This window comes from Oncorhynchus gorbuscha, linkage group LG02 (genome assembly GCF_021184085.1).
Source record: "Oncorhynchus gorbuscha isolate QuinsamMale2020 ecotype Even-year linkage group LG02, OgorEven_v1.0, whole genome shotgun sequence".
NCBI classification, from domain to species: domain Eukaryota; kingdom Metazoa; phylum Chordata; class Actinopteri; order Salmoniformes; family Salmonidae; genus Oncorhynchus; species Oncorhynchus gorbuscha.
Genome location: NC_060174.1, coordinates 21,042,257 through 21,052,782, shown reverse-complemented (window position 1 = coordinate 21,052,782; position 10,526 = coordinate 21,042,257). Strand labels below are relative to the sequence as shown.

At 44.9% G+C, this 10,526-nt stretch overlaps 1 protein-coding gene across 3 annotated transcripts in view; it reads right to left on the bottom strand.

Annotated features, from left to right (window-relative positions):
• Positions 1 to 1,285: 1,285 nt before the first annotated feature.
• fbn2b (fibrillin 2b) overlaps positions 1,286 to 10,526 on the bottom strand; it is a 128,408-nt gene continuing 119,167 nt past the window's right edge. For all 3 annotated transcript variants that reach the window (XM_046304331.1, XM_046304351.1, XM_046304341.1), the window contains exons 59-64: positions 8,779 to 8,895; positions 8,332 to 8,460; positions 6,121 to 6,240; positions 5,616 to 5,847; positions 5,078 to 5,237; positions 1,286 to 4,923 (exon numbers count right to left, since the gene is read on the bottom strand). In XM_046304331.1, the coding sequence (XP_046160287.1) occupies positions 4,552 to 4,923; positions 5,078 to 5,237; positions 5,616 to 5,847; positions 6,121 to 6,240; positions 8,332 to 8,460; positions 8,779 to 8,895 (1,130 nt within the window). In that variant the 3' untranslated portion in view covers positions 1,286 to 4,551. The remainder of the gene's footprint in view (positions 4,924 to 5,077; positions 5,238 to 5,615; positions 5,848 to 6,120; positions 6,241 to 8,331; positions 8,461 to 8,778; positions 8,896 to 10,526) is intronic.

The window sequence follows — 10,526 nt, the reverse complement described above, 5'->3', positions numbered from 1 at the left end:
ACATCTCACCTGTTTCTGCACCTCCAGTTGATGATTTGTTACAGTATATTCAGCAGTTACGACCTTTTTAACCAATATTATTCTCTTACAGATTATTATTATATTACAACTGTGTTTACAGAGGCAGTTCCTCTTTAAGAAACCAAACGGGTGATTTGTCTTCATAGAAATATTATTAGTGTGTTTTGTGTCTGTATAACTGAAACAAAGCCATATATTTACTATCTATATCTACATATTCTTTGGTTGACCTGTTTGCTTTAGCCACCCTGCCAAGCTTGGTGAAAATGAACTCTACAGCTGCGACTTTTAGAAAGACCAGAAATACTTTATTTTTGTATTCCGACTCAAGTTTGGAGTCTCTGTGGTTTGTAGCTCTCTCAATCTTATCGTTGGACTGTGATTCTTGAGGTAGCCAGGTCTTGGGACGAGGGGAGTCAGAGCAGGCAGCTTTGCTTGCGTTTTCAAGATTTGTATGTATATATTTCCTAACTGCTTTGTTTTTGCTACGCAAAGTTTCATTCTGTGAAATAAAATGGGGTTCTTCAATTTCCTGTGTGGGGGTGAATGGTTGGAATGGGTAGATATGGGTAATTGACAAAATAAAGGAAACACTTGAGTAAATGAGGGATACAACATTTACATTTAAGTCATTTAGCAGACGCTCTTATCCAGAGCGACTTACAAATTGGTATAAGGTATATTGAAAGAAGGTGCTTCCACACAGGTGTGATTCCTGAGTTAATTAAGCAATTAACATCCCATCATACTTAGGGTCATGTATAAAAATGCCCAGTTATTAAAAATGCCCCATTATTTTGGCTACCATGGCTAGAAGAAGAGATCTCAGTGACTGAAAGAGGGATCTCAAAGGAGCATAGGGGGTTTAAAGTACGTGTGTGTGTGTGTGTGTGTCACCAGATCTCAACACAATTGAACACTTATGGGAGATTTACGAACGGTGAGTGAGACAGTGTTTTCCACCACCATCAATAAAACACCAAATTATGGAATTTCTTGTGGAAAAATGGTGTCGCATCCTTCCAGTAGAGTTCCAGACACTTGTAGAATCTATGCCATGGTGCATTGAAGCAGTTTTGGCAGCTTGTGGTGGCCCAACACCCTATTAAGACACTTTGTTGGTGTTTCCTTTATTTTGGCAGTTACCGATAACTCTTCCTGTAAAATCAATAAAACATATCAGCACATTAACTCACTTTAATCACCTTAACAAAGCGCTAATGGGACATTCATCGAGCTGGAAAATGAAACTTCAAGACAATCATTTAAAAATATAACACAATACTTTTATTGCCATTAAATGTCACTGACAAAAGTTTACAAAATGATGAGAATCACTCAGATTTGACAGATCGCACATGTGTACACCCAATTAATGTTAGATTTTTTCCAGCATAAAATAAGAGTTTGGAAAATGAGAAGAGACTAGTTTGTCAGGGATGTTCAGTTTTGCCCCAGTTAGAGGTATGGTATGGCTCAATGATTGTCATGGAAACCATCAGCTGGTTTCAGAGAGAGCTCCAGGTGTTGAGTCTGTCTGTGTTCTCTACACCCTCCTGTGCACCTCTAAAGAAATGACATTCAAGTTCTTGTTTCCCTCAAATTCAAATCAGAACTGACTGATTGAGCGATACCAGTGAAGTTCAAGTTTGACACTGAAGCTGAGATACAGTACGCACACGCACATTATTTTCTTAACATGTATTGGCAAATAAAATAACAGACAGACAAAAAAAAGATAAAGTATACAATGTTCCCATGTTCGAAAAATGGTTATGCATAAATATAGCCCAGGCTGTGGGAACAGTGCAGTCACCTTGGATGTTCAGAGAGCAAAATCAGAGTTGAGCATCAGAAATAGGTTACTAGACAGAAGCCACATTTATACCTGGTTCTAACATGCGTCCTCTGTTCTGATCTTGTCCTCATCCTGATTGTGCCCACATTTTAGACAGGTGTAGGTGATTCAAAAGACTCATTGTGAACTGATTTTAATCAGATCTTATAAGTGTAAACGGGCAAGATCGGCAAGAGATCAGAACAAGAATGGGACGAGATCAGAACGAGATCGGGACTAAGGATGTATGCTAGCGGCAGGTATAAACAGGGCTAGGGACACTCACTGCCAGAGTGAGCGATAGATGGCCATGTTTTTGCATTGATCCCATAGGCTTGTTACAGTGTCAACATCACGATAGAGAGACAAACTGTAGAGTGGGAATGCTACTATAGTAGTGTGTTTTGGTCTCTGACACTCAATCCAACCATGTCCCAGATCTGTTTGTGCTATGGTTGTTGCACAAACTGATCTGGGATCAGGCTACTGGCAATCCGCACCCACTAACCGACAGCATTATGAGCTCAGAGACTACAGTATGAGCTGAGAAGGACAATGATAGGTACAGTGTTCTAATCTACTGCATGATCACAAAATGGATGCCACTCTAGGATTTGATTTGATCTTTTCTTTTCTGTGCAAACAAAGCCACCAGCACTTTAAGGCATTCAATCTTGGGCAGCCTTGACGCTTTTAAAAACAACATAAAAAAACATCTACATTTCACTTAAAAATATACAATTACATTTTCAAGAAGCAAGTTCGATAATATTGGTTTTCAGCATTAAGACATTACGAAAGACAGACAAACATGAAACATAAAACCTAGTAAGAATGACAGTTTTTGCAATCAAGATTCAAGACTGATTTTTGTACATCATGTAAGAGACGGAATTATTTATTCTCTGATAAAAAAAGAATTGTGAGCTGATGGATGCTTGTTTTCAGTGAGTTTTGGTGTTCACCTGTGTGTTTGTGCACGCATTTATGTATGTTCTGTAAAAATCCCAAACGTTACCTGTCTGTTGTGGTAACGTTGTTATGTACCATTGAGGTTGTTACAATATGTTTTGTCTCCAGCTATGTTTCTCTATGGGCTGCAGTTGGTTCAGCCATCCAATAAGTTCCCACTACCAGTCAGAATGACAACTCTCAGAAAAGATTCAAAATAAAGTTCTGACTAAAGCCGAATCCCTCAGGATGTTTGCTGCGTTTCTAAGCAAAATCTCCCTGATTAAATTCAAAGAGCAGTTTCAGTGCACGATATAAAACTGCAGCACCACTAGTACAATGTCCTGGCAGTCTTTTGGAGAGAGGACTTGAGATAGTAATCACCCCTAACCACTGAACTAGGATCAGAGTACCCTACCCTCGATTCCCACCTTCCATTAGGGAGATAAAACAATATCTGATCCTGGACCAGTGATTAGGGGCAGCCTCTACCTCCTCTTCTGTCTCTGAGACACTGGACATGGTTCATGCTGAGGGACAGTGTGGCCCTCTCCTGGCCAGAGGCAGCATTACAACAGCGTTGTATGCTGAGTGGAGGACATGAGTGAAACGCATTGAGGTAACAGAACGTGGGCCAGAAGCACATGCCATCACACCAGAGGGTCCCTGCTTACTGATGGTGATTTACTCCTAGAGTTGTATACTATGCATGATGACCAACTCTCCATTACTGTTAAACCTGACATGTGTAAATATTGCAGTCCTTCGTGTGAAGTTTTTTGACAGTACAATACATTAAATGACACAGAATACAGAGTAGGGCGAAGAATGACCTCTATCCCCAGTGTTGTGAATTCACAGAGATTACAGACAGGCGAGGGACTGCTTGGACCACCATTCACCAACACATACCCTTATAACTCTTTTAGCAAATCAGTGGTTCTTACCTTTCCACATCATCATAAGAAGATTGTCCTACACACGCTCAACTCAACAGTAAAATACCCCCCCTCCCCACTTTATAGCACATTATTTAGCATTTCAACAATTTTCATCTTTTTTTGTGCATCTTCTTCCATTTCTACTTCATCTCAGAGGTTCATGGATTCGAAGGCATGAATCGATTCTCGTCAGCCATTTTGTGTGTAAAATCTAAAATGGCAGGGTTTTGTGGTCCAAGCACTGCACACCTTTCTGTAATCTCCTCCACTCGTTCTCCAAGTAGAATACAGATGTAGGATCTTAATTTGATCACTCCTTTGTTGCTGGAAATGTTCCTGCACGGCAGGAAATGCAAACTTGTAGTATATTTGATTGTAGTATATACATTTCCAATTTGAAATTTCAGATCTGATTTGCCCTAACAAAAAAAATATCAACCCCTACAAAAATGGCCATTAATTATAATCTACGTAATAATTCACATTTCCTGTTGCTGTATAATCATTTTCCTGCTGTAGAAAACTGGCTCAAATTAAGATATTACATCTATAGGAGGGGTGGGTCTGGGGTGGGTAGATACAGTAAGGAAGGCAAGGAGGGGTGTGGGTAGTCAGGGAAACAAAATAAAATACTTGACAATTAAAAAGTGGTGGTTGGGCTGGTTGACTCAGTCTTTCAAAGCACCCTACCCCAATTTATTGGATGGTCCTGGGGTTAAGGTCAAAGATCAGAGGGGTCATAATAAGGTTAGTCCAGGGGCGGGAAGGAAGGAGGTTAGGGAGGGTTGGAGTGCTTGCAGCTCAGTTCAGGTGGATGTGCAGCTTGATGCGCAGGGCGTCTCCTATCTCTCCCAGCAGGTAGTCGCTGTCGTGTTCCTCCTCCAGCTGTCGGAGGCGCCGCGGCCCGAACAGGGGCAGACTAGCGATCTCCAGGCGGTAGGAGCCAGGGGGAGGTGGCTTCCTGCCCAACCTCAGCACGCTCTTCCCATTGTGGCGTTCCAGCAGGCGGAAGTGCTCGTCCTGGTTGCCGTGGGTGATGACGTAGCGCACATGGTGCTCCAGGGGCTCCAGGGCCGGCAGCAGCTCCAGCAGGGGCTCCTTGTTGTGCAGCGAGGCCAGGCTCAGGTTCATGGGGATGGACTCCTGGGTGTCTAGGCTGGCCATGCTCACCTCCTGGGGAGATGAGGGAGGAGAGGGTCAGCACATAGCAACATAACAAAAAACATACACATACACACAACATACACATTTATAACCTGTAGATTTGAGGAGTGTGAGACTTCAAAATAGCAGAAAAGGAGAAGAGGAAAGAGAGTAGCAATAGCACCTTGAGGTCGTTGTCTCCAGCAGCGTGACGTCTGTGTCGGCCCTTCTTGCCGACGTCTCCGTTGATCTTACATTCGTAGCAGGCCTCTGGAGACAAACTGTCCTCATCATCTCCCTCTGAGCTAAACTGGTCCTGGAAACCCTGACCTGAAATACAATGACTGGGGAGAGAACAGAAAGAGAGAGAGAAGTCAGGACTCACAGTAGAACTCACAGTAAAATTCATATTCCTTAACACTGAGAGATACTCTTTCTTGTGGAGAAAATAAGTGTGACTGTTTATACAGTGTTGTGTTGTATGAGGTTCCCAGTGGTTCCAAATACATGTTTGTGCTGTGACCAACCTAAAGCTTTTGAAGTCTTTAAGATATTTTTGATTTAAAAAAAAACTTCACCCAATAAGTGAATAAAGCCAATGGTTGCAACCAAGACCAAGTTTTGAGCCATTAACCCATAAGGAATCAGCCACAAGCCACAACACATTGGGGAATCCCTGGTGTCAGTCAGTCAATGTACGGCTGAGTCTCCCATCCACTCACCCCTGTCCAGCCCTGTAGTAACCTCCAGGACAGCCACACAGATATCCTCCGTCTGTGTTGGAGCAGCCGAAGCTGCAGGGGTTACTGCCCATGGAACACTCATTGACATCCTGGCACCCACCCCCACCCAGCTCAAAGTCAAAACCGGATGGACACACACACTTAAAGCTGCCCAGGGTGTTGTAGCAGGAGGCCGAGCCACACACAGACACACCCGAACACTCGTTCTCATCTACAGAGAGAAAGAGAGAGAGAAAGATAGATTGATGGGTCAAAATGAGTAAAAGACAAACCTAAGCACGATGTGCACACGGTATCAGATTTAGTTGATCGATGCAGATACTTGGTAAGTTAGGTCCTGAATTGAGATTATGACACACAGAGGACAGATCCTGTGTCTCAACAGTGGGCAGTGACATATCTTGTGGCCATATGCTCCCCTTGAAGCAAAAAGTGTTTAAGTAAGTGACTGGTCTTGTGACTGGTGTGTGTCTGTCCCACTCACCCACACACTGGTTCCACTGGTAGTGTTGCACATAGCCCTGAGGACAGCCACAGCGGAAACCTCCCATCATGTTCTGACAGCCATGCTGACAGCGATGGTTACTACCACACTCATCCACATCTGAAGGAGAGGTCACAGACATGGGGAAGTTAGACATTCCAGAAGGCATTTTGGGTTACATCTGGCAAAAGATGGTGCAGTGTATGTGTGTGTGTTTATGGCGGGGAGTGTATGTGTGTGTGTTTATGGCGGGGAGTGTATGTGTGTGTGTTTATGGCGGGGAGTGTATGTGTGTGTGTTTATGGCGGGGAGTGTATGTGTGTGTGTTTATGGCGGGGAGTGTATGTGTGTGTGTTTATGGCGGGGAGTGTATGTGTGTGTGTTTATGGCGGGGAGTGTATGTGTGTGTGTTTATGGCGGGGAGTGTATGTGTGTGTGTTTATGGCGGGGAGTGTATGTGTGTGTGTTTATGGCGGAGTGTATGTGTGTGTGTTTATGGCGGGGAGTGTATGTGTGTGTGTTTATGGCGGGAGTGTATGTGTGTGTGTTTATGGCGGGGAGTGTATGTGTGTGTGTTTATGGCGGGGAGTGTATGTGTGTGTGTTTATGGCGGGAGTGTATGTGTGTGTGTTTATGGCGGGGCAGTGTATGTGTGTGTGTTTATGGCGGGAGTGTATGTGTGTGTGTTTATGGCGGGGAGTGTATGTGTGTGTGTTTATGGCGGGGAGTGTATGTGTGTGTTTTATGGCGGGGAGTGTATGTGTGTGTGTTTATGGCGGGGAGTGTATGTGTGTGTGTTTATGGCGTGGAGTCTATGTGTGTGTGTTTATGGCGGGAGTGTATGTGTGTGTGTTTATGGCGGGGAGTGTATGTGTGTGTGTTTATGGCGGGGGAGTGTATGTGTGTGTGTTTATGGCGGGGAGTGTATGTGTGTGTGTTTATGGCGAGTGTATGTGTGTGTGTTTATGGCGTTATGGTGGAGTGTATGTGTGTGTGTTTATGGCGGGGAGTGTATGTGTGTGTGTTTATGGTGGGGAGTGTATGTGTGTGTGTTTATGGCGGGAGTGTATGTGTGTGTGTTTATGGCGGGGAGTGTGTGTGTGTGTGTGTGTTTATGGCGGGGAGTGTATTTGTGTGTGTTTATGGCGGGGAGTGTATGTGTGTGTGTTTATGGCGGGGAGTGTATGTGTGTGTGTGTGTTTATGGCGGGGAGTGTATGTGTGTGTGTTTATGGTGGGGAGTGTATGTGTGTGTGTTTATGGCGGGGAGTGTATGTGTGTGTGTTTATGGTGGGGAGTGTGTGTGTGTGTGTTTATGGCGGGGAGTGTATGTGTGTGTGTTGATGGCGGGGAGTGTATGTGTGTGTGTTTATGGTGGGGAGTCTGTGTGTGTGTGTTTATGGTGGGGAGTGTGTGTGTGTGTGTTTATGGCGGGGAGTGTGTGTGTGTTTATGGCGGGGAGTGCGTGTGTGTGTGTTTATGGCGGGGAGTGTGTGTGTGTTTATGGCGGGGAGTGTATGTGTGTGTGTGTGTGTTTATGGCGGGGAGTGTATGTGTGTGTGTGTGTGTTTATGGCGGGGAGTGTATGTGTGTGTGTTTATGGCGGGGAGTGTATGTGTGTGTGTGTGTGTTTATGGCGGGGAGTGTGTGTGTGTGTTTATGGCGGGGAGTGTATGTGTGTGTGTGTGTGTGTTTATGGCGGGGAGTGTATGTGCAGGAGTCCCTGCTTATCACAGGGAGTGTGTGTGTCTGCTTATGGCAGGGAGTGTGTGAGTGTGTGCTTATGGCAGGGAGTGTGTGAGTGTGTGCTTATGGCAGGGAGTGTGTGAGTGTGTGCTTATGGCAGGGAGTGTGTGAGTGTGTGCTTATGGCAGGGAGTGTGTGTGACTGCTTATCACAGGGAGTGTGAATGTGTGCTTATGGCAGGGAGTGTGTGAGTGTGTGCTTATGGCAGGGAGTGTGTGAGTGTGTGCTTATGGCAGGGAGTGTGTGTGTCTGCTTATGGCAGGGAGTGTGTGTGTCTGCTTATGGCAGGGAGTGTGTGTGTCTGCTTATGGCAGGGAGTGTGTGAGTGTGTGCTTATGGCGGGGAGTGTGTGTCTGCTTATGGCGGGGAGTGTGTGTGTCTGCTTATGGCGGGGAGTGTGTGTGTCTGCTTATGGCGGGGAGTGTGAGTGTGTGTCAGCATGCGTGCTTGTGTGTTGAATCCTTACCTTCACACTCCAGGCCAGTGGTGTCCAGAGAAAAGCCTTTCCCACAGTCACAGTTGAAGCTGCCGGGAGTATTGACACAGGAGGCTCTGGAGCCACACACACTGTTCTGCCCATTACACTCATTGTTGTCTATGAGAGATGAAGATACACAAAATGTTTGGGTTCAAATTAGGTGCAAGTGAGGTGCTTAGGGGAACTACCAGCTCTAAGTCTAAGGGTTCTTTAACTTTTCTAGGTAGTAGAATTGTCCTAAACAAAGTGTGTATCTTGTTCATGGCTTGTTCACCGTAAGGTTGCAAGTTCAAATCCCTGAGCTGACAAGGTACAAATCTGTCGTTCTGCCCCTGAACAGGTAGTTAACCCACTGTTCCTAGGCCGTCATTGAAAATAAGAGTTTGTTCTTAACTGACTTGCCTGGTTAAATGAAGGTTAAAACAAAATACTCACCAATGCAGGCGGTCTGGTGCTGGGTGAAACCTGCAGGACACTTGCATGTAAACCCTCCGATGGTGTTGACACACAGGAACTGACAATTGTGCTGCTTGGTGGAACACTCATCCAGATCTGGAATTGAGGGGTAAAAATATGGATGTTGCGAGCCTACCAGACGAGCTGAATGTCAATACCGAACCATGCATTAGAGCACCAACTACCCTGGATGACTGTGTGATCCCGCTCTCCGTAGCCGACCTTTAAAGAGGTCAACATTCACAAGGCCGTGGGGCCAGACGGAATACCAGGATGTGTACTCTGACCAGCTGGCAAGTGTCTTCACTAACATTTTCCCTGAGTAATAACTTAATGTTTCAAGCAGACCACCAAAGCCCCTGTGCCCAAGAACACCAAGGCAACCTGTTTAAATGACTATCGCCTCGTAACATTCACATCTATAGCCATGAAATGCTTTGACGGGCTGGTCATGGCTCACATCAACACCATCATCCCAGACACCCTGGACCCACTCCAATCTGCATACCACCCCAACAGATCCACAGATGACGCAATCTTTACTCCACTCCACACTGCCCTCTCCCACCTGGACAAGGGGAACACCTATGTGAGATTGCTGTTCATTGACTACAGCTCAGTGTTCAACACCATAGTGCCCTCCAACCTCATCACTAAGCTCAGGTCCCTAGGACTGAACACCTCCCCCTGCAACTGGATCCTGGACATCCTGAACAAAGATTTGGCATGGGCCAACAGATCTTCAAAAAGTTATACTGCGGCACCATTGAGAGCATCTTGACTGGCTGCATCACCGTTTGGTATCAAATCGAATCAAATTTTATTTGGCAACTGCTTGGCGTCCGACTGATAGGCGCTACAGATGGTAGTGCGTATGGCCCAGTACATCACTGGGGCCAAGCTCCCTGCCATCCAGGACCTCTATAGCAGGCTCCAGCCAACCAAGTCATAGACTGTTCTTTCTGCTACCGCACGGCAAGCGGTACCGATGCACCAAGTCTAGAACCAACATGACCCTGAACAGCTTCTACCTTTTCTAGTGTTAGCATTTTTCTATTATTTCAATTTTTTTTTAAATGTATTTTATTTGACATTTATTTAACCAGGTAGGCAAGTTGAGAACAAGTTATCATTTACAATTGCAACCTGGCCAAGATAAAGCAAAGCAGTTCGACACGAACAACAACACAATTACACGTGGAGTAAAACAAACAAAAAGTCAATAATACAGTAGAAACATAAGTCTATATCCTATGTGAGGAAATGAGGTGAGAAGGGAGGTAAAGGCAAAAAAAAGGCCATGGTGGCGAAGTAGATACAATATAGCAAGTAAAACACTGGAATGGTAGATTTGCAGTAGAAGAATGTGCAAAGTAGAAATACAAATAATGGGGTGAAAAGGAGCAAAATAAACAAATAAATAAATAAATACAGTAGGGGAAGAGGTAATTGTTTGGGCTAAATTATAGATGGGCTATGTACAGGTGCAGTAATCTGTGAGCTGCTCTGACAGCTGGTGCTTAAAGCTAGTGAGGGAGATAAGTGTTTCCAGTTTCAGAGATTTTTGTAGTTCGTTCCAGTCATTGGCAGCAGAGAACTGGAAGGAGAGGCGGCCAAAGAAAGAATTGGTTTTGGGGGTGACCAGAAAGATATACCTGCTGGAGCGTGTGCTACAGGTGGGTGCTGCTATGTTGACCAGCGAGCTGAGATAAGGAAGGACTTTACCT